This window comes from Aptenodytes patagonicus, chromosome 1 (assembly GCF_965638725.1).
Source record: "Aptenodytes patagonicus chromosome 1, bAptPat1.pri.cur, whole genome shotgun sequence".
Taxonomy (NCBI): domain Eukaryota; kingdom Metazoa; phylum Chordata; class Aves; order Sphenisciformes; family Spheniscidae; genus Aptenodytes; species Aptenodytes patagonicus.
Window position 1 is genome coordinate 40,074,888 of NC_134949.1, and position 27,963 is coordinate 40,102,850.

The 27,963-nt window shown below is 44.0% G+C and overlaps 1 protein-coding gene across 3 annotated transcripts; it reads right to left on the bottom strand.

Annotated features, from left to right (window-relative positions):
• Positions 1-130: 130 nt before the first annotated feature.
• Positions 131-27,963, bottom strand: BEST3 (bestrophin 3). 3 transcript variants are annotated; one of them, XM_076332676.1, is made up of 10 exons: positions 27,842-27,963; positions 23,966-24,135; positions 22,140-22,234; positions 21,348-21,581; positions 15,835-15,989; positions 15,155-15,232; positions 14,624-14,776; positions 11,104-11,184; positions 9,601-9,752; positions 131-4,604 (listed from the first exon to the last, which is right to left on the bottom strand). In XM_076332676.1, the coding sequence occupies exons 2-10, from the start codon at positions 24,115-24,117 to the stop codon at positions 3,698-3,700; spliced, it is 2,007 nt and encodes a 668-aa protein (XP_076188791.1). In that variant the 5' UTR covers positions 24,118-24,135; positions 27,842-27,963; the 3' UTR covers positions 131-3,697. The 3 variants fall into 3 exon arrangements, with proteins under 3 accessions (XP_076188791.1, XP_076188801.1, XP_076188810.1); XM_076332686.1 differs by lacking the exon at positions 27,842-27,963 and adding an exon at positions 26,074-26,120; XM_076332695.1 differs by lacking the exons at positions 22,140-22,234; positions 23,966-24,135.

Here is a 27,963-nt window from a genome sequence, read left to right on the forward strand (position 1 = left end):
TTGCCAGCTTCTGTAGGTCTGCCTTGTCGTTCCTGGCAGACATCAAGTTGACTTGTGTGGTAGGTCGAACCTTTGCCAGAAGTGCTTCTTGACAGTTCAGTACAGTCAAGACGACTGTGTTTCTCAAAATGCCTTTATTCATGCAATAATTTGACATTGTTTATACTGGTGAACATGAATTGTAAACTTTTGGGTTTGCTAAAATAGTCCATTTACCATGCTAAGGCAAATAGTTTACCGAGAGAAGTGCCTAAGAGAGCACATAATCCCAAAAGATAATTTAATACAAATCAGAGCCCACAGATGTTTGCAAAAGTGAGATAACAGACTAAATGAGAAGAGGAAATTTTTCTGATAACTCATCCCAGCACTAGCTTCTTTACAAGCAATGAACAGAATAGATATAGCTAACCTGCAGCTGGCCCGCTATGTGTGAAATGCTATTTGTGTATTGCAGATTACATCGTGGGACTTCAGAGCTGTCATTCCTAATTTAACATGCGTCTACATGTCTACTAGTAGACATGTAGACAAGCAGTAGTAGACAATGGTAGACAAGTCCCACCTCTGTGGGACTTAACTGAAGCTTTTATCTACCTAATGGCTACTGTGTGGCCACCCTTAGCCTCCATCGAAGAATGAACACAGTCGCTGGGCCAGGGAGTGCTGGCAGAGTGAGTGGGAGAGGTAACAAAATTATTGCCCATGAGATGCATAATGTCCTGGTGGAAAGCACCAGTGTGCATCCTAGGTAGCGGCCAGGCTGAGAAGAAGGTGATGGAAGATGAGCAGAGCTGGACGATGAGAAGCTGGGAAGGCTTCTTCAGGCTTAGCAGTGCTGGGATGAAACGTGCTGACGTCTGGGTTGGGGAGGATGAGCACTTGGCTCCAACACCTTAAGCCCTGGTGGAAGCTGTGTGAAGGAAGATAGTGAGGAAGTGTGATGGTACCGGACCCTCAGTGTGGATTTGTAGTGGGCACTTTACAGTCATCTCTAATTTCTGGTTTAAATTCCCTTACAGGGAGAAGCACGTTCCTCAAGCTTATGTACTGTGAGAAGAGAGCTAGATAATAGGGCAGACTTTCTCCATAGCTGCTGAAAACCCTTCCTATACATGTGCAGCTGGGAGGAGTACGGCCAAACTCCCCCGAAACCTGTAGTGCTCTCCTGTCTTTAACGAAGCGCTATGGAGGAGTGCTTCAGGCTCCCAAGGAGACCAGCATTTACTTTATCTTTGGGTCTAGCTGTGTGACTGGAACTGTCTGGGTATCCTTAAACTTCTCATTTATACTATAAATTTGCCATTTGTTAAAGTTAAGCTCATTGGTAAATGGCGTTCCTTGACAGTTGCAGATGCAATTAAATTGAGAAAATATTGAATTGAAAAGTGTGGCTTCAGCTAAAAGAAGAAATAGGGAATAGGGAAGAAAGAGGGAATGCTGGAGGAAAATCTTTTTTTCTATGTTGATGTAGGGAAGGGAAAACTATGTGTTTCCAGCATTGTCACAGGCCAAGAGAGTCCTCTTCCCCAGGGACAGTCAGCAGTCTGGGGCTCTGATGACTGAAAAGCTAGAGGATGCTGCCAGAAGCTGGGTATTGCCTAGTAAGGGCCATCCAGAAAATAGGACTGCTAGGCTAAGGTGCTGTTTATTTCAATGTAATTTCACTTTGTCGGGGTCTTCACTGTGTTGGTCAAACCTGAACATAGCAACTTGATTTGCCTGAGGACTTGTGAAGAGGCAAGGGTGAGGTTGCACCAGAACGCCTTACTCCAAAACTGTGATCAAACCTCACTACTCAGCTGCTGTCAGACACCAGCGTCACCTCATCTCACAGTGTGAAGAAGTTGCTCTGTAGGTGCCTGGGAAATCTGTGCTTGGCTTTTCTGCATACCTGAAATTCCCATAGTATGAGTTTAAATAGCTCTTCCTTGGGCTTAAGTGTCCTCTGCTTCCTAAACTGATGGGGATACATGAGCTTTTGTCTAGTGTCTTTGAAGGATTTGAAAGGGTGGCATTGCTCAGATCATGTCTAATCCACACCAACAGGAGCTGGTTCCCAGACTGAAACAAAGCTGGAAGAAGTAGAAGTGGGGAGGGCGGTTGATTTTTTTCCAAAGCCTACCCAGATGAGATAGCAGAGTCCTGCTGTATGTGATAGCCTACTGGAAGGGCTCCTCACCTAAGCTTTTGGTCAGAGGAGCAGGAGCAGGCAGGTCCGTTCATTTCCTTCCCAGCTTCAGGGGGCCCTGAAGACTCCAGGAGCCACTGGTGCTACCAGTTACCCTGGTAGAGATGCTGGTTTGTTGTTTGAAGTGCAACCTTCTGAGCAAGAGAGCTGGGTGGACTTGCTGTCCATACAGTCCACACCACTTGCTGGCTGTTGCAGCCTCATCATTTTCTGTGTCTCCCCCTCTCCCTGTTCTTCCCAACCCCTGAGCTACCTGGTCTCTCCCTTGTCTAAGGAGATCGTCTGCTTGGATACTCACTCGCGGGGGGATGCCAGCATCATGCTCTGGACTGCATTCATGTAGATGTGGGTGAGAGCTAAAACCAAAGAGCTGCCGCTGCTTTCAGGGCCTGCTTTGAGACTTCTTGCAGGAGCGGCAGCTGAAAGGCCAGGTTGCTACCAGGTGTAGGGAGGTGGCTTGGCCACCCCTGGAACTTCAGGAGCCACTTGATGCTGGCTTGGGTTTGGGTTAATGGAGAATGTGTGTGGTACGTCTGGGCAGCATGGGAACAGGAGAGGGGGGAAGGAAGCAGAGAGCAATTTTTGCTAGCAGTCCCGGGCCATTTGGCTGTCTCCCTGGGATGACTGCAGTCTGCGTGCTTCCAGCTGAAGATCTCTGCAAGAGTGGAGCTCTAAGCTCAGTTGCCCCTGCAGCTCCATTGCCTCTTGACAGAGTGCCACAGCCCTTTCATCACTAGGGAGGCCACCTGGGAACGGCGTTTTGCAATAAACAGCCACTAGGTATGCCACATACATGCTCCAAGGAGCAGAGACCAAGGCTCAGACCTCCCATGCCTAGCTCATCAGCAGTTTTGCCTCTTCCACTTTTCTTAATGAAGTTAAATATTCAATCCTTTTATTTTTCCGCTCTGTAGTGGCATAACTTCAGCAGAAGTGAGGCAGGCTCTTGACCCACACAAGTGAGGAGCCTGATTTTTCAAGCGTTCCTGCAGGCAATGAGAGATGGTAGGCTGAATCTCTCCTGGCTGAGAAGGGAATTGAGCTCACACCTCCCCTTCTGGCCGCTTGAGTAGAAACCAAAACTGTTGGTGGGTCTTGCGAGGATATAATGGATCTTAATCTGAAGGAGCAGCCAAAGGTAGCAGTGTTCAAGGTGGATCCAAACTGGACAGAGCCACCTCGGCTCTTCTGATAACCTTAGTGTTTCCTCTAGGTGAGCCTACACAGCTTGCTGCCATGTGCACTGGCTGGTTTGCATCCACTCCTGAGGCTCCCAGTTCTCCCCATAAATGTTTTCCCCACAGGGTCACAGATTTCAAGCCAGCGACCAAGTGGCTTAAAGCATGTCACCACAATGCCTCCTGTTTAGGTGCCCGAATCCTCTGTTGGATCTTGCTCAGGACTTGTCTGAGCATCGTGTCTGCCTTTCTGCACTTTCAGCAAATCTGTGTGAGAGCCACTTTCAAGAGAAGACAGAAAGTTCAGTCAGACCCAGGGGAAGCACGGTCAAGGTTTTCTTTCACTTTTCTCATTAGAAAATTCTACTATGTCTGTTTCTTTAGTATCCAGGTTTTCCCATAAGTGCTGCATCTCGAACATCTCTGGAGCAGCAGCAGAAGTAACATTTTTTCCATCGCTGAAGGTCCTTTGTTGTGAAGTTGCCCCAGAATCTGTTAAAGGTGGTGCAGCGTTGGCATTTGACACTGTACTATGACTATGGAAGCTCGGTAAACTCCATCGCTGAAGGTTTCTCTCATAATCTGTTATGAAACCGGCTATGTTACTACCGTGGAGTTCATGTTTGGGCTTCCCTATCACAGTAGGAAGTGACTGATGCACCTCAGAGCCTGGGAGGTACGTAGTCGTTTCTGGGGGAGAAAAAGGAGAGTCCAGAAGAGTCATATTTGCCTCAGTTAGGCTCCTTTGGAGCTTCTCTTCTGGCACGCTTGCGGTGCGCTCTGTTTCCAGATCTGGTTTGCCCAGCACATCAGGTGCTTTCTCCTCAGCTTCAGAGATGATGACCTCAGGAACTGGCTTGTTTGTCTCAGATGAGGTGTCACTGTCGCCAAAGAGTGCCTCATTCCTTGAGGTTTCAGTTATGGGTCCTAGATCTCTGCTACTATGAAGTCTGTTATTTCTGTCTACTCCTTCATGTTTCTTCTTGAAGCTTGAGGTAGAGTGTCTCCCTCTTGTGTGCATTTCTTGCAACCGTCTGATGTGACCCTTTTCATCTGCTGGGAAAAACACTGAATTCTCACTTGTTTGCCGACTGTAGCGCCGGTGAGCCGGGGATGAAGGGCCCTCATGGACGCTGAGAAATCTCTTGACCCTTCTCAGCACTGAATGTTGTCTTCGGTGTTTCTCCTCTTCCCAGGGCCACTCTTCCCCATAGAGGAATTCGGTATCAGCCAGCCTGCCAAATAAAGCCAGGTAGTAGGTGTCACTTACATATAGGAAGTGTGCATTCTACATGCATATATATCCCACTGTATCAGCAAGAAGACATAGGCACCAAGGCCCTAGTGTGTCCCCAAGGAAGAGCATGGAAGGGTTGAAAAAGAGGTGAGGGTGCCAGGAAATAGTGCTTGTGCCTTTGGACCACACGGATCACCTGGAAAGCTCTCCATGTCCAGATGTCTCTTCTCCTGAGGACCAGGCTGGGAGGGCATCCAGCCAGGCACCTGGCCCCATTTCATATTTGGGCTGCAGCCCTCTGTGGCAGCTCCACATTGTTAGGCTTGTGCTTAGGGTGGGGGAAAGAGGAGAAAGAAACCCTGCTCAGTGCTGTAGATACTCTTTCAGGAGAATCCTTCGGGCAAAAAAAAACAACAGTGAAAAAGCTACTCCTGGAAGCAGAGTGCAACGATTTCAAAAATGTTGGAATTACTCAGATGGCCAAATTTCACTTACTTCTGGGGCACGACAGTGTGTCTGAAAGTCCCATCTGTACCTGGTACTCTTCTCCTGTCCAGCCTCGGTGGTTCATGAGAACGACTATTGCTTTGTCTGCCAGGCAATTCAGTACACATTGCTGACTCAGTGCACCCCAGAAGACAAGTCAAATTGGCCCAGTTACCTGTTCTAAGGGCAAGGATGGCAAAGGGGCTCGGGCCAAATCTGAGGTGAGAAGCACATAGAGGCTATGCTAACCTGGAGGGACAGAAGAATTTCATCCAGCATTTGTGAAGATGTTGGCTTGAGGGGACTGCAGAAGACTTTGGATTTGGGCTCAAGTTTTATATATTTGCTTTGGACTTGGATGAATCTCCCATCACGGAGATGTGGTGGGATGGCTCCTATGATTGGAGTGTTGGGATGGAGGGATACAGGCTCTTTAGGAAGGACAGGCAGGGGAGATGAGGAGGGGGTGTCGCCCTCTATGTCAATGACCAGCTGGAGTGCATGGAGCTCTGCCTGGGGATGGATGAGGAGCCGACAGAGAGCTTGTGGGTCAGAATTAAAGGGAAGGCAGGGACAGGTGACATTATGGTGGGGGTCTGCTACAGGCCACCTGACCAGGAAGACTGAGCAGATGAGGCCCTCTATAGACAGATAGGAGCAGCCTCACGCTCACAAGCCCTGGTCCTCATGGGGGACTTCAACCACCCCGACATCTGTTGGAGGGACAACACGGCAGGGCATAAGCAATCCGGGAGGTTCCTGGAATGCGTCGATGACAACTTCCTTCTCCAAGTGGTAGAGGAGCCAACGAGGAGAGGTGCTATGCTGGACCTTGTTCTCACCAACAAGGAGGGGCTGGTGGGGAATGTGAAGCTCAAGGGCAGCCTGGGCTGCAGTGACCACAAAATGGTGGAGTTCAAGATCCTTAGGGCACCGAGGAGGGCACACAGCAAGCTCACTACCCTGGGCTTCAGGAGAGCAGACTTTGGCCTCTTCAGGGATCTGCTTGGTAGAGTGCCATGGGACAAAGCCCTGGAGGGAAGAGGGCCCCAAGAAAGCTGGGTAATATTCAAGGATCACCTGCTTCAAGCTCAGGAGCGATGCATCCCAACAAAGAGGAAGTCAGGCAAAAATGCCAGGAGGCCTGCATGGATGAACAAGGAGCTCCTGGACAAACTCAAACACAAAAAGGAAGCCTACAGAGGGTGGCAGCAAGGACAGGTAGCCTGGGAGGAATACAGAGAAATTGTCCGAGCAGCCAAGGATCAGGTTAGGAAAGCTAAAGCCCTGATAGAATTAAATCTGGCCAGGGACATCAAGGGCAATAAGGAAAGATTCTATAGGTACGTCAGGGATAAAAGGAAGACGAGGGAAAATGTGGGCCCTCTCTGGAACGAAATTGGAGACCTGGTTACCCGGGACATGGAGAAGGTGGAGGTACTCAATGACTTTTTTGCCTCGGTCTTCACCGGCAAGTGCTCGAGCCTCACCGCCCAAGCCGCAGAAGGCAAAGGTGGGGACTAGGAGAATGAAGAGCCGCCCAGTGTGGGAGAACACCAGGTTTGAGACCATCTAAGGCACCTGAAGGTGCACAAGTCCATGGGACCCGATGAGATCCATCCGCGGGTCCTGAAGGAACTGGCAGATGAAGTTGGTAAGCCACTATCCATCGTATTTGAGAAGTCGTGGCAGTCCGGTGAAGTTCCCACTGACTGGAAAAGGGGAAACATCACCCCCATTTTTAAAAAGGGAAAAAGCGAAGACCCAAGGAACTACAGGCCAGTCAGTCTCACCTCTGTGCCTGGGAAGATCATGGAGCAGATCCTCCTAGAAGCTATGTTAAGGCACATGGAGGACATGTGATTCGAGACAGCCAGCATGGCTTCACCAAGGGCAAGTCCTGCCTGACCAACCTAGTGGCCTTCTATGATGGCGTGACTACATCAGTGGACACGGGAAGGGCTACAGATGTCTACCTGGACCTCTGTAAGGCTTCTGACACGGTCCCCCGCAACATCCTTCTCTCTAAACTGGAGAGGTATGGATTTGATGGGTGGACTGTCCGGTGGGTGAGGAATTGGTTGGATGGTCACATCCAGAGGGTAGTGGTCAACAGCTCAATGTGCAGATGGAGATCGGTGACGAGTGGCGTCCCGCAGGGGTCCATATTGGGACCGGTACTGTTTAATATCTTCATCAGTGACATAGACAGTGGGATCGAGTGCAGCCTCAGCAAGTTTGCAGATGACACTAAGCTGAGTGGTGCGGTTGACACGCCAGAGGGATGGGATGCCATCCAGAGGGACCTGGACAAGCTCGAGAAGTGGGCCTGTGTGAACCTCATGAGGTTTAACAAGACCAAGTGCAAGGTCCTGCACCTGGGTCGGGGCAACCCCCAGTATCAACACAGGCTGGGGGATGAAGGGATTGAGAGCAGCCCTGCTGAGAAGGACTTGGGGGTACTGGAGGATGAAAAGCTGGACATGAGCCAGCAATGTGCGCTCACAGCCCAGAAGGCCAATCGTATCCTGGGCTGCACCAAAAGAAGCGTGGCCAGCAGGTCGAGGGAGGGGATTCTGCCCCTCTACTCTGCTCTGGTGAGGCCCCACCTGGAGTACTGCGTCCAGCTCTGGAGCCCTCAGCATAAGAAAGACACGGACCTGTTGGAGCAGGTCCAGAGGAGGGTCACAAAAATGATCAGGGGGCTGGAACACCTCTCCTATGAAGAAAGGCTGAGAGAGTTGGGGTTGTTCAGCCTGGAGAAGAGAAGGCTTCGGGGAGACCTTATTGCAGCCTACCAGTACTTAAAGGGGGCTTATAAAAAAGATGGCGGCAGACTTTTTAGCAGGGCCTGTTGCGACAGGACAAGGGGGAATGGCTTTAAACTAAAGGGGGGTAGATTTAGCCTAGATCTAAGGAAGAAATTTTTTATGCTGAGGGTGGTGAAACATGGGAACAGGTTGCCCAGAGAGGTGGTGGATGCCCCATTCCTGGAAACATTCAAAGTCAGGTTGGACGGGGCTCTGAGCAACCTGATCTAGTTGAAGATGTCCCTGCCCACGGCAGGGGGGTTGGACTAGATGAACTTTAGAGGTCCCTTCCAACCCAAACTATTCTATGATTCTATTCTACGATTTAGACCTTGTTTTTGAAGTCTGCATAAGAACTACCCAGTTTTTTTAGAGAGATGAACAGAGAAACAGTTCAGAGGAGAAAATAATTAATAAAAAAGTCAATGCATCAGAGCTTTTTGCATTTCACAGGGGCTAACATGGAACTTTTTTCATGCAATCCCCCTTCATTTTTTATGTGAAGTGCTTCTTACTAAAATATTGTTTGCAGACTTAATAATGTTTCTTCTTTTCTTTGCCACTTTTTCCCCCCTAGCAACTGCAGTAAAATAAATTATATTTTATGGGTTTTTCTTCTTTACTGTTTTACTTTCTTCTTTACTTTTCTTTTGGCCATTTTATAGTTTTTTCCAGAAGGAAATAAAGTCTGAAAAGACTGTGTGTGATAAAAGCGATTCATACAAACCATTGGTCTTTATACTAGAATGCATGCAAAAATGGAAAAATAAGAGGAATAAAAGTGAGAAAACACCAATTTCCAGGCCAAATGAAGCAAAAAATTAAGCACATTTTATTTTGATAAAGGCTGGAAAATTTTGGAAAAATTGAAAACTTCTTGAGATAAGTTTTAAAGTGAAAAAAAAAGGCTACTATAAAGTTTTAAAAAAGATTTTCAGATAAAAGTGTCTACTTGCCCTGGTATTTGTTCAGGCATGGTGGTATTTACACTTACTGACCTGTTCTATAGTACAGCATGTCACGAGTGTTTAAACTCAACAGCTTCTAAGCTGACTGGCCTATCACTGATTTCTCATACAGGTCCTGACAACATGGGGCAATCCTATATACTCTATATGTTTCTTTATAAGGACGGTTCTTCTGTTGATCTCTGCAAATAACTCCTCTTCTTTATCTCTTCACAAAATCTCAGCGCTCCAACTTCCATGCCTAGATTATTAGCCAATGAAAAGTCATATGACGTTTAAGATCATTTCTTGTTTATCTTCACAAAAATCTGGACTGATTTTACCTATCATCTGCTAACAAAACAAGCAAAGGAATAGATATTTTGCTAACTGGGGGGTGTATGAAGAAGCTGTAGTAAATAAAAAAATACTAAGAGAAGTCAGTCGTTATCTTCAGGTGCCATCCTGTGCTCAGAAACTATCAACAAACCCTCCCTGCAAACATACTCTATTTATTAATTACACAGTTTAAGCTATGGGTGCACAGTTCATATGAGCACATGGACCACTGGAGTCATCATCCTACCAACACCAGCCTGTCCACTCCCTCCTAACATAATTTCCCATCTCCATCTTCCCTGTTCACAGTATCGTCACAGCTCGCAGCCCTGTGCTGACTGTCCGTCAGTCAACGTGGGCTGTAGTGGTGGTGATCTTTCTGATGGCATTAAGGACCTTTAGTGCCACTCACCCCATTTCAATAGTCGATCCAAGAAATGAAGGAATACAGTAATCAGCAGCTGCTTTTGTGTAGGGTGGCCGGGCAGAGGAATCGTTCCAGTAAATATCTTTCTCCATCCTTGGTAAGTTCATGTGCATCTCATCCACCGCCAGAAGTGAGACCTTAGATTTTTTTGGTATAAATCATGTCACTTTCAACATAGTACAGTATACAAGATAATCTGCTTTGTACTCCCTGGGTCAACATTTCTTTCACAAACCCTTTAAAGTAAGCTGTGTATGCTGGCCTGGGCATTGGGAAGAGACTCAGTATTATAAAATATACCCCCTATACCCTCCTATACTCATGAAACTATAAATTTTATTGTAACTTGAGTCTTCTATGCTGCAAAGATATTTGCATCAGATTGAAGTCCTTTCCTCATGCATGATGTAGTTAAATGGACATGCGATCCTCCACCTGCTATGGGACATCTGTGTAGAGTATAAGTTGTGCTCCTTAAAATGTCCAGAGGTCAAGAAGCTTTCTGATATGCTTCATCCACGTTTTAAGACGTTCAGAACCAAGTATGTGACCATCCTGTTTTAGGCCCTTCCCATATATTTTATACAAAGGGCTCTGAGGCACCGTAGCACGAGTAGCCTGAAGTGGTGTTAAGCCAGAGAGCGTCTTTGGCAGCGTGAAGGCCTTTCCCACTCCTGCGTGTACCTGCATTGCTTGCTTTGCTTTGCTTAATATGCTCGTTTGCTTGCCCTGCCCTTGCTCCCTCTAACACCTGGGCTCTGCTTTGCAGTCTCAGTGGTCCCCAGCAGATGTGGGGTCTGACAGCAGCTCAACCCCATGTTTGATTCTACCTGCAAGGGGAGCAGCAGGTGCCGTGGGACCTCTTCATGTCTTTGGGCTCCTTCATGGCATGACGGACAGGAGCTGTTTGGAAATCAGGGGCACTGCAATAAATCTGTACCCTGGCCATCTCACAGCTCCTGTCACTGAGGACACTGGCTCCTGTGCCGACCACAGATGCTGCCGTGGGCGGCAGCATCACAACATGAATCATGGTATGGGCCCTGCTTATTAGTTCAGGGCCCTGCTTGGTATTTTTTGTATCTTCACTGCCTTTTTTTTTTAAAGGAAGGTTCATATACAATATTGTAATCTCTAGATTTTCAGCTTAGCAAAACATGTTCTTATCTATGTGGTAATAGATGGCTTTTGGATTTTGCAGGATTGACCTACATTACGTGTTTTTCCAGGCATAAAGTGAGCTTATAGTTTGAGGTCAGCTGTTTGCATGTTTAGTCAGGCATCATAAATGCCAAATACTGAAATCAAGATGCATTTAGCTTATAGAAACAAAATCTGGGGATCACAGCGATCGGTACTCCTTCAGGGAAAGAATTTGTTTTGCTGCCACTTGTTGCCCTTAATTTGTACCTCAATATAAGAAATAGGATTAAATGTAATGATAACCTATGGTACAGTAAAGCTGGAAGTAGAAATAACAACAGCAACCTGTAAATTTCTATCGATGCACCAGTTAGTTTCAAAATCATCATCATCTTCTCCAAATGGATTAATAAGTTGTTCAGCGACCTGAAAGGAAAATGAGACAGTGAATAGCGGTTGGCATGCTATGTCAGGACTGATGTCGCAGAGAAAATAGGATCAGATTTTTCTCTCTCTCCCTGCCTGTCACTTGCAATCATAGCTTGAGCTCCCGTATGATGGTTTTGCCAGCCTTGCGAAGGAACATCTTGCTTTCCCTATGGATTCATACCTCCATGCCTCGTTGGGGCTGTCAATCATGATTGTTGGCCCTGGCCTACTGGGAATTGGGACATGTCTGGGCCACAGTAATTGTCACATAAGATAGTCGTTACCTTTCCTTACTGCTGTCTTTGGCTGATTTAAATGAATGGTTTAGCAGCTAGAGGCTCTGTTATTGCATTATGGTCTACAATTCTCCACCAGCCCATTGGGTCAGTATTCCCGAGCCCTGCAGCTGCAGTCTGCCGGAGGGAGTACAGCTCGTCCCTCCAGCTCAGCCCTTAGCCCCTGCTTCTTTATCGGGGGTGGTGCTGATGGCATCCCTCTGAAGACTTTCAGGAAAAGCAGCCCATCAAAAGACTTGACTGAAGTGGACACCGTGCATCATGCTAGCCAAAGCCAAGAGACAGGATCTGAGTTTGTTCTTTCATTTAGCCTGTTGTTTTGGGTGTCTGTACATGCAGTGATTAAAACTGCAGGGGAGAAGCCCATCCTGGGGAGGAGACAACCAAACAGTGAGCTCAGGCACCTTTGTGGTGAGGCGCCTTAGTCTGGGAGCTAGGCTGGGAAAGGAAACCTCTCTGGCTGCCCATAGCCTTATTCAGTCCTGCCTCTCCCTAAAGGAATAAATAAATGGAAAAACAACCAGAAACTGCCCCCCCCCCCATCCCCATGATCACCAAAGTACATTGTGGGGAGAACTCATAGCTGCTGGGAGAGAAAAAAAAGATTAAATAGGAAAATTAAAAAAAAGAAAAAGTTTTAGGAAATTCAGACTGTTGCTCTATTTCTCAGTTCCTTGGTACACTGAGGTCAAATATCCTCTCCCCTTCATGCTTTTCTCCTTCTGTTTGTCTTTTTAAGCCCCGGTTTTGAAGCCGATCACATTCTTGCTGACCTCCCAAGCCTTCCTGGTGGTCCGCAGGGCCATGTGCAGAAGCAGTGGCCAGGTCCTCGGTTTAACGTGGGTATGGGTAAAGTGACTGTATGATTAAACAGCCCTGCTCATGAACCTCGCTATGGACAGCTATGATCTAAACAACTTATAATAGTAAGGGAATCACTCCCTGGCTATTTATTCTTATGTGCCTCTAGGTAGTACCAGCGGGTAAGCACTTGCTGACTCTCCTAGGCCACAACTTCCCAGGCCAGCAGTGGAAGACAACAAATGAACTGCTGAGCAGACTAACATGACAAAAACACCTGTAAGGCAGGAGGAACAAAAAGAAGACAGGGGACACCTCTGCTCACACTTGTTGGCATGGCTCGTGGCATTAAATTTTGGGAATAGCTATGGAAGTGCTGTAATAGGAATGAGCCAGAACGCAGACTGCGTTGCGGCTCTCCAGGGAAGACACTGGATCAACTCGGTGTAAACCGGGGGATCACCGCCCAAAAATCCACTGCAAAACCTATCACATGAGCTAAAAAAAGTGAGCAGGGCTGGGACAGAGGGAACAGCAGCGGTGGCCTTTTGCTTAGCTGACCTCGTCCTAGCATGTGAGACACAACTTTATTCTCCAGAAAGGAATGCAGTGCTGGACAACGAAGCCCTGTATTTGGATGGTCCGTCTATCCCCATAATGAAAATGGGGATTTAGAAGTGTCCCACGTGATGGGAAACTTCGCCCCTGTATTGTAGGTATAACAAACCAGGCCCAAGGCCAAGGAATGAGCTCAGTTTAGCCATCATTTCTGAGGAATTGCCAAGTTACTGGAAGTCAATAGCTCGGGGCCCTTTCTGCAGCCTGGCAGCCAAAGCCCAACACACTCAGCAGGAAACCGGCTGTAACCTTCAAGACAGAAATATCCTGACTTGGGGGCACTGCAGGTTTGGACAAACCTCCGGTCTGAGGGAGCACTGCCGATATTAAATTTGCTTTTTAAAACTGCTTCTCCTCCCTTTCATTTCTTTATGCAGAAGATTTTTCAGTTACAATGGCATCTCGTACCTGCCACAGCCAGGAGTTGGCTGGAAGCCCTGAGCCTAACTGGAAGAGATGCTACTAACAGCCTTGGGTGGCGATGAAGGGGAAACCTTTCCCCCCTCAGGAGCACCAGCAGAGCAGTCAAGAGGAACAGCTTACAGTTTTGTAACCTGCTAGTAAAACCCTGGAAGACACTGCCTAGCAATAAAGCCTCACATTTCTTGCAGGAGCAACGTGCTCCTCCCGCCGCACCAGCCTCCCTTCCTCTCTCTCCAGCTCTCCTCCAGGCTGGTCCCCATGCGGCAAACCCCTTCCCCCCAACCTCCCCCCATTTCCTAGGACACAGGACTAAAGGAGCTTGCCCTGCAGGCACTTTACTTTCCCCCCACACTCCCTGATCCATCAGCTCTGTGTGCTGCCTTCTCTGCTCTGCCCTTTGGAGTTGGCCATGGGAAGGGGGCTCTAAAACTGGCCAATTTTGTGCAATTTATATTCTAACAGAAAAGTTAGCTCTAAGTTTCCAGCCACAATTAATAATCCCAAAAGGAAATCTTAATGCACATAGACCCTAATGCACCAATTTGCTTTTTATTTGAAACTTTTTTCCAGTTAGTGTACCTTGATACTCACTGCAGAGGAGAGAACCGCCATGAGGTATGTGGCTTAATTACTCAACTATCAGATAGATCGCGATGTGTTAACTGAGCAGGCATCAATGGGCTGATGGGTAGCATCCAATTCCTTCTATAACTCTTCTTTCTAATGAACGTTTTTATGTGGTGGGGTTCTAGCCAATATTGGCTGTCACTGTTTGATAGCCCTCTGGAACTGGAGATCTTTAATTGCCTGCATCTGATTAAGCTAACAGCAGATATTAAAGGCTGGCTTTCATCATAAGAAGAAAGTATGATTCAGTCCCTTTTGGCCCATGCCAGGTCTGCAGCAGTATCTCCCCATTGCACAGCGGAGTGGGAGAAAGGTGTTTTTTTTTTTTAATCTTTCATCTGTCATTTTATAGTCCAAGTCCTGGGACCCAATTTTGCTAGAGTAATACTCCCTTGGGGAGTTGTGGCTGCATTGGTCCTACTAAAACGAGCTCTTTCAGGTTCCCAACCATTTCTTACTGTAAGATCTGTCAGGTGGAATTAAAAATGTATTGCATGATGTTTCTTTAAGACCACAGGACACTTTGGGCTGAATTAGGCTTTGGTGTAACTTCATTAATCTTCAGTGATTTTACAGTGTGCCACAAATCTGACACCTTGACTTCAGCTCTGACACCTTCACCAGCTCCCCTAAGGAGGGTTCCCCCATACCTTTCCAGAAAGCTAGTTTACCTTGAGCCATCCTGCGTAGAAGAAGAACTGTAACAGTGTGAAGATTGGAATGTAAAGATCTAAGTCATGTCCCTGATACCCTTGGTCAGTATCCAAAAATTGGCGCCCTATCAGGCAGGCAAAGAAAAAAGTATAGACTGCAAGAGTAACAACCTGCAAAGAACAAAACTTCATTGAAATCATGCAATAATACAATCTTATGCATAAGGCAACACATATCCAAAGGCCTCTGACTGCCTTTTGCCATATAATTTACAAATCTGTAGGGAGGTATTACATGAGAGGCCACAGGAATAATTATAGCCAGGAAGAAGACCCAAGAAACATAAAAACATTTCAGTGCTTCCATCCCCTCTCCCAAATTATGCAAGGCCTTCAAAACATCTCCGCATTAAATATGACTTAAATAGTTAGCCAGGCATCCATGATCCCGTGGGAGTCAACGAGTGCTCAACAGCTTGGAGACTCTGGTCGAGCTGCCCTTTTATGGAAATTGTGTTTCGAATTTTGTAAAGGGTAATAGCTCAGTACCTGCGTATAGACCAGTGGAATTCCAACCCAGTCATAACCGAACAAAAGGCTACACCAAGACCGGTACTTATTCATCTCCTAAAAGGAAAAAAAAAAAAAGAAAAAACAAACCCCAACAACCTAAAATTGCATGGGGTTCAATTCTAAATTATAAATATTTTGTTACAGTTCATTTTTGCATATCTAAAAGGACAGGGAGATATTAAAGTGTAGTATATATAAATTGATACCATAACTATATCCAGCACCCCATCGTCACATCTGAATATTCACTTAGTTTATGGAGTTGGAATGCTTAGAATATTACATATTTCTTCACAAATTATCTTTTGTTTCTATCTTATCCACAGTCTAGTGATACATGAAAGAGAATATATTATATCATAAAAAGGATGTTTGACCACTTAATGAAATATTCAGGGAGATTATCTTCCCTGAAACTGATATTAAAATCTTCAAAATGTCAAATTATTCTCTTTTTTTTTCCCTCCAGCAATGGAACAAGTATGAATTTACAGTGATGTTACACTAATTTTTACTCATCAATTTGTTGCTTCAGTTAATACCTTCTCAATTATATAAATACAATACCAGCGAACTGCTGCTGTATGTGCTTAAGTGTACATCGGTACACAGAGAAAAGTCGTATAGTTTTCTGTAGATTTACTTTTTCTACTTACGTTCATCAGTGTCTGCAGATCTACACTGTCTCGAATTCTTCCCTCTTTTCGCGCCTTCGATGCCAAATTTCCAAACCAGACAAACGGAACCCAGTATTTCAGGTGGGGAGACTTAAGGTCATCAAAGATTTTTCTTTCATATCTTGTCATAAAACCTGTTTACCCCCCCAAAAAAAAGACTTCATTTATTCCGTGCTTTCAGTGCTACTGATATTATAAATTTTGAATATGTTTGAATCTGTTTATGTGAAATTTGCATAGAACTATGCAAAACACTATTTATAATTCTAGCTAGTAGCCTCCTCTTTCTTTTTTGAGTTTTTTTGCCAGGATAGATCTTGCTTGAAACAACTTCTTTTTGCAACAACTACCTACACAAAATGCCTCTTGATTAATATATGCAATAATTTGCTATTACTGTGTTCTCATATCTGACTGCTGACATATTGTAGTTACATATAATACTAAAAAATGAAAAAAGATACATATAATACTGAGAAATACAGATTACTCTCTAGTTTCATATTCTACTTTCAGAAAAATAAGGAACTGGATATAACAGTCAAGAAGCTATCACTTTTCAGCAATGATGGCTTTTAGCGGCATCTCAACATATGTTGTAAGGGCAGTTACGTGACCTTCTGAATCTGATAATTTTTTGGTAAATCTGCAAAGCAGTGAGCAAGCAACAGAGGATACAAGTGCATGCATGAAACAGAGCTCAACAGAGAGCGTGCCTTCTGCCAGCGAAATACTTCCCTGCCAGATTGTTTCATGTTTTCTTTGGGGTTACGAAGGCGTGCAAAGAGATGGAAAAGGAATCATGCACAGAAATCCTGCTGCTAGCGGGACACCAAGCCAGATGACGTGCTGTGGGGTTGCAGGCTGAAGCTGCTCTCTGCCTGGCAATTTGCCTCGCCGGGGTGCTGGGAAGGTATTAGGTTTCCTGCAGAGTTCTCCTGGCCTTGCGAAGCCCTGCTTCCCCCTACTGCAAGCAAGTCCAAGGTCAAACAGCAGGGGAGCCAGGGCTGTGTGGGACAAAACCTGCACCAGAGCAGCTCGCTGCCTGGGACTGGCACGGGAGCGGCTGGTTTTCGGAGCAGCACCTCTACCTCCCTGGGCTTCGTGGGTAAGAAAGCTCTGCTCTGCTCTGCTGTCCTCCTTCCACCCAGCCTTTGAGAAAACCAACCTCAGAAAATTCATGAGGGGGAACTTCACATTTTCCGTAGTCCAAATCCTGGATTTTCTGGGATTGGAGCAATCTTCAGGTTTGGGGGATCTTAGTTTTTGCTCAGGTGTATGTGTCAGCTACCAGGGTGGGTATAAGGCTTCTTTTGTTGTGTTGACATTAGCTCCGAAACAGGAGAAAGTTAATAACATGGCAGCCCCAAAATAAGGGACTCAGCCAATTAATTACAAGTTTGAGTGCTGAAAATTCAATAAGGGAATTGAGAATAGACAGGAATCTTTTTTCTAGTCTCCAACTAGTAACTAAGAATTAGCCCGTTCTTACTAACATTGCTAATGATAGATAAAGCAGCAAAAAAAACCCCAACCATACACAAACTCAGTTGTGTTTGGTATAAAAATGTGAATAAGGTAAAAGGAGCTTTGTTAAACATGGCAACCTTAAATATTCTGTTGTTGAGGAAAATGCCACTGTTGTACAGTTGCAAGAAGTCAACACAGCAGTGCAACTACTGAGAAGGAACACAACGACAGGACAGAAAAATCTGTGGAAAAGGTAAAGTTCAGCAGCAAGACACAGTACTCTTGCAGTATCCTGGAATTTGAGAACAGAATAAGATATAGCTTTTAAAAGATCCCTGGGCAGTTTGCAGCCAGCTCTCCTAAGCAACTGCACAGAAATAATCAAGCAACCAGACAAATTGACCTGCTAGTTATGGCTCCTGACTCCTAAAAGTCAGTCTTTGATTTTTGGCTGGCCAACCTGTTTATTACAAGAAAAGATGTTTCTATCAGGCTGAAACAGGCAGACAGAATATCAGAAAATTGACAGTCTGGAGTAAACACTGGATGCAAGTCACCTGAAGTCTGGGAAGTCATTATCTGGAAGGACACAGCCTGAGGGGGTCACGAAGAACAGCAAAGCTCCAAGGATCAGTTCAGCTCTCTACTAAACTGGGTACCTTTTTGTTCAGAAAAACTCAACAAAGCCTTGTTCTATTAAAAATAACATTCAAATTGTAATTATTTTTAAAGTTAAGGTGTTTGTGTTTATATTAATTAAATATTCTCTTTGATGGATATTAATAATGCCTAGTATTCTTATCACAGAAAATATGAAACAATTCTGGATTGCTCTTACTGCTGGTGAAGGTTAGGGCAATACAAACAACATGCAGTTCAGAACTGCTTGCTGTTATTGCAGCGGTAAAGAAACACTTTATATTCCATTAAATACAGGGGAGTAAATCAAACCTCAGTTATTAAAATTAAATTGTTTCTAAATATGGTCATACTATTTTTATTCAAGAGTATTCAAAGAATTAACTGAGGAACTCTCTGAACAAGAACGCTGGTTTTGACAAGCACTGGAAGACTGGAGCAGTTCTGGAAATATTTGGCCAATACTGTGCCAAGATCTTGAAAAGGATGATCTAAGGAACGACAGGGCACTGAATCCTTGCGAAAGTATGAAAAGCTTGACAAGGGATGCAATCAATAAAGAATCAAAGGACACTAATGTGAATAGTGTCAGCCAAAGTGCTCTTATGGGAAAATTATTGATGAGAACACAAGCCTGTCTAGAAAAAGTCACTCGTGCTCTCCCTCAAGTGATTCAAGGAGTATTGAGTTCTCCTGTCGAAACTGAATGGTTTGAGACAAGGCTGGCTGAGGGCACCCATGCCAAACACTCTGAAGGCTAGTGGTTAGAGAAGAAGGAACTGAAAAGATGTCATCTCCCACATCTCCAGAGTGCACTAACAATGGTCAAGTAGATAAAAGTTTTACTTTCTGCTTCTGTGTTACATGGGAGAGAATTAATTTAGGTACTTCACTCTAGTAGAGGGTTTGGGACTGCAAACTTCAGCCGTCCGTAGGTATTCATGTAGTTGGGCTCACAACTCATGTTTCTCTTCAGCATTTCCTCTCAACTGTTTTGGGCTGCCCTCTGCCCAGCTGCTGACTCATTACTCATGTTTTTTAAGACTCGTGTTCTTGAGCATCCAACTTCCCTCTTGCACCTTGCAGCCAACAGGATTGGTACGCTCAGGACTGATGCTAGGCATCTGACGCTTACGGCATACGTGCCGCGGTAGTCAGCATCATAATGTCATGAATCTACATGCATCTACTGCCTAAAGCTCCATAAAGAACGCTAAAAAATGAAAAAGAATTTCAGAAAAGAGATAGGAGGAAGATCCAGCACTGAAGACCGTATTTTGTAGGGAGAGACTACAGATGGTGAAGCTCCTAAGTTTATTCAAGCCTTTATGCACTCTGCTAACAGGGAACTATTGAGAGAAAAATGGTGTTTTCATCTAATTAGAAAAAGAACAACCCAAACCCATTACAAAATCCAGTGACTAGAAGATGACTCTGCGCAAGTTCAGACTGAGGACAAAATTTCACTTTTCAACAGTGAGTTCACCGTTGTGAATGTCAGTTCACCTAGGATGCAGTGTAGTCTCCAGTATACCCAGCTGAATTTTAAATCAGGGCTGGTTATATTCCTAGAAGGTATTATAGCTCAGTCAGAAATTGCAACATGATAAAGGATGTTGTAAGTAAGCTTTTATGCCTTGTGTTATGGATGAGTCAGACTAGATTATCATGATATTGTTCTCAGATTTAAAGTCTATGAATTCAAGCAGTTCATTTGCTGAAAAGAGAAATGTGTAGCAATAGTTATGCTGTGGCAGTTCTCAGTTTGATAGCAAAATGCAAAATCGGCACAAGTTGTTTCAATAATGACTGTGCTGTAAGTATCAGATTCTGCCACTCACGTTCATATTAAATGCTGCACTCCCATGCAGTCTGATATGTAATGCCATAGGGAGCTAGGGAGGGGATAATTGCAGAGTACTGTCTTAATCACTGGATGTTAGTAGGAGCAAAATATACCCTCAAGTGCTCAGTACTGCATCAACAAAAATTCTGTGGCACAATATGCATTAAAACCTACAGAATAAGTACTGAAATCCACAGAGCTGACTACACTATCAATATTTAGTTATACCGTTTATAGTAGAATATTTTCCACTGTTAAAAAACCCCCAAACAACCAAAACTTGTTCTCCAGTCTACAATTTTTGTACAACGCTGTGACATTTTGTCTCTTTTGGAACAGATTGTCTTTAGCAATAGGGAGGCAGAGGAGGATTAGCCTGCTGGAAATGTTGTAATTTTCCAGTGCGTAGTAGAAGCAGGTTGCTGGGGAGAGTGACAGAAGCTTCCTTGACCTCTCACAGGCTCAGGTAAACAGTTCTGTTGAACAGCACAAGGAAGAGAACTTCAAAATCCAATTGAATCCAACAGAAATTATTTTTTTCAGTAAGATCAGTGTATTCTGCCTGGATTTTTTTTTAATATCCAAAGCTTCTCATACTTATTTGAAATATGTATATGTATATACACACTGCATATTTTAACTTGCTACAACTTTGCTTACTAATCTCTGCCAAAGGAATAATTTTAAGAAATGCAAGACGTTCAGTAAAAAACGTATGACTTCTCCTATTTGGAACATATCCCCACATCTCTGCAATGATGTTCTATCCCTGACGCTGACCACGCCAGTCAGAAGGCACGACAACACAGCTTGCCTTTAAATACTCAGCAGTCAGTCCTTCATAGACAAGCAAAATCTTACATGATTGAACTCTCTTCCCCATCATCACACTTGCTGTGTTATCAAAACAAACAGAAAATAAAGACACACTTAATACTTAGCATATTGATCTCTGAAAAACTAAGCTTAAGGTGAGGTTGTAAATTTAAAGAAAAAACTCTTGGACTTGGGTTTTTTTAAGTATATCACAACAATTAAAATGTGCAATCTACTTAAAATGCAATCTCCTTAAAATAAATTGAGATAAAGCTGTACTTGTGAAGTGCCTGCAGAGATCAGTCTCTGATACACGAGACACGAGGCAATGCCATATAACAAGTCACCATTCCTACTGCATCATACTATATTGCAATTACATTATTTTTCATGCTTTGGAGGATGATGTACCTCCTCCATACACCTATGAGTTTGGGGCAGGCCTATTGCCTCCATGATGTCTGAAAGCAGGTCCACATAAGAGTCTCAAACTCATTTGATTTCTATAGTGTTGCTAGATGAAGACTTAAAGAGCATTAAAGATGCACACTTAAGGGCATGTCATTTAAGCCACTGGCAAAAACGTGGTAGCTTTGACATGAGTTAGTATGAGGCACACACAGGGCCAAAGAGGAAAGAAAAATGAGTCTGGCTCCTTCCCTCCCTGTGCCCCCACCTCTGAGGGAAAGGAAAGAAATTTTGGAGAGGAGGACTCCAGTACCTGCTCCTACCACGTGGTCCATGGTGGGGAACCTTTTGTACACGGCTGTGCTCACGGAGCGAAAGATCAGCAGAGACGTTAAATTCACGTAGCGCATGAGAGTCCTCCTTAACAAGCGCCCATATTCATCTCTGCCCTGGACACAGCTAGAGATGAGGAACATCAGACGATCTGGCCACGGCAAGTTCACAAACTGGTTCCACCAGCGATTCACCACCAAAGTAACATAGAAGCCTGGGGGTTAGAAGGAAAAAAAAAGTCCAGTGCCTATCAGGATTTCTGTTCAGGTTACTTTGATTTAGTTTGCAGAGTGTTATTCATATCACTAAGTTGCTACATTTCCCAGAATAAATGCAGTAAGTCACTTCAAAACCCAGGATGCAATCAGTGCTAATTATTTAATAGACACTGCAACTTAATGGCCCGTTCCAGCTGAGTATCTCATACTCATGAACTTCCAAATTTTCTCTTCTGTAGTAAACCTTGAGTGGATTTAGCGGTTTGAAAGATCAGGCACAATGTATCAGTGTTAGTGGGCACTATATATATATAAATATATATATATATGGAAACTTTACTCTTTTGTTGGTATGTTAAGAACATGAGCATAGATGTTGATGTGACAAATGCGCCTTGAATTTAAGGATACCTTTTGGAAGCTGATGGTTTTATTGTGAGCCTCTAAGCTCCCATATGCCCCTCAGCTCTGAAATGCTTCCATGCACGGACATTCACAAAATGCCTGAACAGAGACAGCACTGGAGAATAATTTCACATGTAACTGGTACTTACCAAGCACAAAAGTTACTGGGATTTGTTCAGCATATTTGTCACAGTAAATTGATAATTTTTCAAAGAACCGTTTTTGGCTACCTGTAAGAAAAAATCTGCAGCAAAAATAAAATGTATCTGTCCTTTCATAATATTCTGGCACTAGCTACAAAGTGCAAATATGTATAAATAATCAGGTATGTGCAATCCGGAGCAACCTTGGCTAATGTCTTCAAGCGAATTCTTAAAGGTAAAGTGCTGAACATTTTTGGCATGTAATAAAGAAGCTGGAGGAGAAGACAATATTATTCCCTGGTCTTTGCAGTTTTCTCATGACTAATTTGACTGGCACTACTAATTAGGATCAATACACCTGGAGAATTAGCTTGCTATCTCATACAGACCAATGATGATAAGTAAGCCATAAGTCTGCAAGTAGAGCTTGCTCTCCTTTTTCAGCAGGCTCCTTAATAAAAATGCTCAGGTCTGCTTGAATTGCAAAAGGTTACAAATCTCTAACTGCTCTTATTTGAAAATGCTACATTGTTGCAGCAGTTTTTTTACTCTTACTGCTATGAAATTTTGCTTTTCCGCAAGATTAAAAACACAACTGTATTTATTTTGCAGTGAGGAAAATATTCACCAGATGATAGAAAATGAGTGGAGCATGGCAGCTTCTGCCCATGGAAAAAGATATCTAATGAAATACAAGAACCTTAAATATAAACATTTTTTTTATTTGTATAGATGAGTATTACAGTTTTTCTTTGATTTCATATAAAAGGAACACATGACAAATATTCAGTGGGTTCTGCTTACAATTCTGTGCAATAAAACCTGGAGCACATATAGAAAGCTTTCCATGGTGTATTTACCATGGTCTTTAATTACCTAACATTTCAGTAGAACTAGATTAATTTAAATAAATGTGAGACTCTGGTGTTTCTTTACATATTAATGCTGTAATTTTCTTCCTGCGTTTACAGGTATAGATTACTGAACATTTTGGAAAATTAGTGATTAATCACAGACAAACTGAAGCTCATTTTCTCCTTGTTTCACATAAAAAGCAAACACTGAGGTCTAATTACAGGTCAAGGTAAGAGCTGAATCATGATTTTGATACTTATGTGTAGTGTACTTCATCAATTAAAAGTTTCACTGTACTAATTGATGCATTGCATCTGTCACACTGGTGATTAATTCACACCTTGGTGGAAGAAGCAGCCCTCCTAATGTGACCCCCCCAGGTGCTGGGTGACACACAGGTAATAACCCGTCTGTTTGCTTGGCCCTCTGCAAGCTTAAAAATAGAGTTTGCCATGCCATCCTAGCTTTAAGCAAAACTTTGCTTTTCCTGACTATATAACCCGGCTAACAAATTGTTACCTTTCACGGTTGTTAAAGAAATTACCACTGAGCAACTGAAGACACAGTTCTGCAAGTAGAATGAAAGGTCTATACTTATCATTTAAAGCAGAGAGGCACGCTCGCTGCCCCCAACTCCATGTCAGAACAATAAAAGCTATATAACATAGGCTAGCTATGGGTGTTTATTTAGCCTAACTTCAGTAGGATGGTTGCTCAACGCTGGGCAACTTTCAAGTTTTCATTCTACTTTCAAGTAGAATCAGCTGAATACGATAGACAGTGTTTTATTTATATCCTACATGCTTTCTCTGGAACATTAAAGTAAACGTGGAAAGGAAAGGACATTAGAAAAGGTTCAAGGAAAAGACAATAACTATGTAGTAACCTCCCCCTCAACCATCATACATCAGCCTAACACTATGAAGTGTGAAACTTCAGTATAACATTTAATGAGATGTGAATTGGAAAGAGTGTACCTGTATAATACACTTATCGCTGTGTAAAGAGTAGCAAAAACAATAAATTCTCTGTACAGCAATTTGTAGATGCTGCCTTTCCACTTTAGGAGTAATCTGTGAAATCCAAAGAAAGTGGCATTTGCTACTTTGCTGGAATAAGTGACTGTCATCGTCTTGGCAGGCTGTGCCTAGAAACAGTAGAAGAGAAGCAGGAAACCAACAACATTTTAGACAGCGTACCCTAACCTGAATGCACCCTTGTATAGATAGATACATAGATATACACGCACATACATGCATATAGTAGTATATATATACATAAATACATGCTGTGTGTAATTTTATATATAGAAAGAGAGAGAGAAATAAAAATCTTGCAGTTACAAGCCCTGCTGAGACCTGCAGATTGACTGATGCAAGGCTGTATTTGGGCTTTACCTCAAAGACCACCCCAAAGCAGCAGCTAGCACCAAATGTGGCCACCTGCCTAGGTGGCAGCGGCAGGGACACGCTACACCTCTGAAGCCTCTGCTTACTCTCAGTTTGCTCCAGTCTGGTGTGAGCAAAGAAAAGGAAGTAAAATTTGCTTGAAATTTTTTTCAAAACTTTGCCAGCACTCCAGCAAGAGAAGTAAAGCTAAATTCCACAAATGCACCCTCCTCCCCAGCCAGTATTTTTAGCTGGCTTTCGTAATTATACTCATCTAAAACCAAATGAGATTTGGAGACTGCCTCTTTCATTAACAGTTACGACAGCAGCTGAGATCAGCTGGGGAACCCTGTTATTTCTCAGCTTGGCAGCTAGACATACTCATCAATACTTCAGCATTGCATGGCCATGCAAAAAAAGCCATAGGGTTGCCCAGGTAGGCAGTGTGCGACACAGTGTAATTAAAGCAGTACTAAAAGTATACAGGTAAATATTTCATGCTGGGTTTGTTACTTGCTTACCCAGTGTAGGGAGATGCTACAGGAACTTTTATGAGCTTACAAAAACCCCCCTAACTCCAAATGTGGATGAAAGCAGTTTTGTACAGCATGCAAGAAAGGGAGTAACTAAGACAAGCACAAAGCCTCAAGGTAGTTATTGGGTATCATAAACATGATTCTTGTCTATATTTCCTTGATGTCACTGCAGGTCATTTACTCTCAGAAAGAAAATCCGAACCCCTAGTTAATAGATGGCTTGATAGTATTTTATGCACCTTGGCTGTGCCTCTGATGCAGAGCATAAAGTAAGCCATTAAAATTCAGCTGCAAAAGTGCCACTTTTTCTTTTAGTCACCAAGGGAATCAGCAGGGAAAAGACACCATAAGTCTTCTATTGCTGACAGACTGTCTCTTCTCATCTGCAGAACGGCTGCTCGAGGTTTGCCAGTGTGGGCTCAGAGATTTTTTTTTTGTGTTATTGTTTTTTTTAAGATGCAAAGGTTTTATTCTTTAGCATCCAAATTATAGTTTTCCTGTTTCTGAGACTTGGCACAGGCCTTTAAATTTTTTGTTGTCGTTGTTGAACTCCAAAAAGTTCAATTCAGGAGCCAAGCTGGCTGACTGGCATGCAGAAACGCAGTCCTGTCTGCTAAAAAGCCTGTGGTCAGGATGCAACGCTTAAGAAAATGGAAGCAGAGATTTCCGTGCTCCAGCAGAAATGGGGCTTTATAAACAATGGGAGAAGTCTGTGGCTGGGCTGTAGGGGAGGAATGGGGTAAAAAAAATACTTTTAACGATACACTGAGTTTGCTGGGATCACTGAAGGAGGATTTAGTCCTTGCCCATTGATGCCGGGGAGTATGTGTGTTCAAGCCGTATCGTCAAGAAGTGTGTCTCTATCTCCCCACTAATATCCAATTTGTAATGGAAACCTCCAGTGGGACTGCCTGCGTGTAGGGACTTAGATCTAGAAAAGATATCTGATAATGTGGGGGCTTATAGCCTGGTAAGAACCCAGACCCCCAGCGTAACACAGTGCAACAATTAGAAGTAAAACATAAATTGCTAACTGTGGGGACAACCAAATATCGGAACAGGGGACTGGATAGACACCCTGTGGTTTAGGATCTTTAAGATGAGAGCAGACAGTCAGACAAAAGATGACCTTCACGAAGAATTCGCATAGCTGGGACATACAGGGTTGGGGCTGAGCGGCTCTGCGGTCTCCCTTCATATCAGGGCATCTGTGAAACTTTCTGTCCAGTCCCTTCTGTCGTGGGCCATGGAGGGAACAAGATTGCTTGCAGCACCCTCACAGCATCTGCAGCTCTGCAGGAAGGCAGTGATTAGTGTCAAATCCATGGCGCTCAGTTTCTGCATATGGGGTTCAGGAAGGAGTCGTCCTCCCAGGCATCAGTGACTGGATGCTGTCAGAAACTGGACAAAATGGGTCTACCTCCTCTACAGAGCTGCAGCGAATCCTGTCTTGCAAGGCCTAATGGATGGGTTTTGGCCACAATTGCAGAGCTGCTATGATAATAGGATTCAGGATTAAGAATATTCCTCCCCCCCATTAGACTGGGAGAGGAGAGTTTTCTCCACGAAGTGCTATTTGCCTGCTTGATTCAAGCAACTATATTTCACTTAATCAGATTCCAGCCAGCTTTCTTAGCACTTTACTCGATTCCCTTAGCTCTGAACAGAAACTCTTCACGTTAGCTTGGGAGACACTGGACGCCCGCAGCTTTTTCTCTCTGCCTCTGAATGGGGCAAAGAAAAGTGGGACTGTTACAGCAATTTCAGGCTTTGGTGCCTTGGTTTCCTTGCCCTGCCTTGCCTGCGATGCACTGTACTTCAGTTTCCTGCTAAGCAAATGCTTTATTGAACATTTATTGTTGGGTTCATATAGGGACTTCAGGCTAATATAATGTAATGTCCTAAAATACACATTAGGTCCGATTAGGTGATCTAAGACCCCTTTAGACTATATGTGGGTAAGAGAGCTATGTGGCTGCCTGGTTAGATTTCACAACGTAGCAAACAGATTTAAATCTGCACTTGTGTTTTTTTCTCTGGGAACAACTACAACCACTTGGGTACAGCCCACCCACCAGTGGGAAGTTTTGGCATAAAGCCTTGTGCTGGGTCTGGTTCTTGTCTTGGTCCCAAGGGCTTGGTTCACGGGCAGCATGTTGACTGAGAGTCCTTCCAACATTACTCACGGTCACAGGAAATTAAAAAGCTAAAACTGAGATGGACAGGAAGAGCAAAGCATAACAATGCCCCCCAGCACATTCCTGCCTAAGCGCTCTTTTGGCTGGGACCACAGAAGGACAGAGTGCGTCATATTAGATACCACAGGCACTGGTGCCATGAAAGACTTTCCTATTAATCGTGTTGCCCTTACCTTCATTAGCGGATATAGGGCTAGGCTTTCTGCTGGTATGGATTTGCGAGTTTTGAGGACACAACACGAGTTATGCCCATTTTATGCCTGCAGAAACTCATATCTATGATGCCGCTTTTCCTTTTGGTCAGCGTTTGTTCCCTCTCTGAAACTTTCTCAAGCACAGGCTGAAATGTGAGTTATATATTACTCCACTTTTGCTAAGATCATCGGAAGCCTTTAGGCATACACACCTAAAAATAAAAGATTATTCCCCCCCCCCCCCCCCCTTAATATTGAGCCCAACTGTAAAGGGGATTTTTGCCTGGCTGAGAATTTCAGGATGCATTAGTATTCAGAGAGAAACCACAGTAAAAAATAACAGCCATCAGTGCTTCCCAACTGACCATGAAAAGCATATTACAGAATGTATAAATAAATAGTGCCTCTGCACAGACCTACCCCTTGTCATTGTATCACCTTATTTCTTGGTTTATAGCATAGTAGAGAAATTGAGTGAGAGAGGTTTGAGTTAAGCCAACTACAAAAGCATATTAAGCTCGCACTATATCCACTGACCTGCTATTTTGATTTGGCAATCCAAGCCCGAAGGCAAATCCCAGACCCTTCCTCTTCCTCAGATGTCCAAAAGTCCCCTTCAGGTCTGCAATAGTCACCTTGTTCTTCCCCTAACCTGAAGC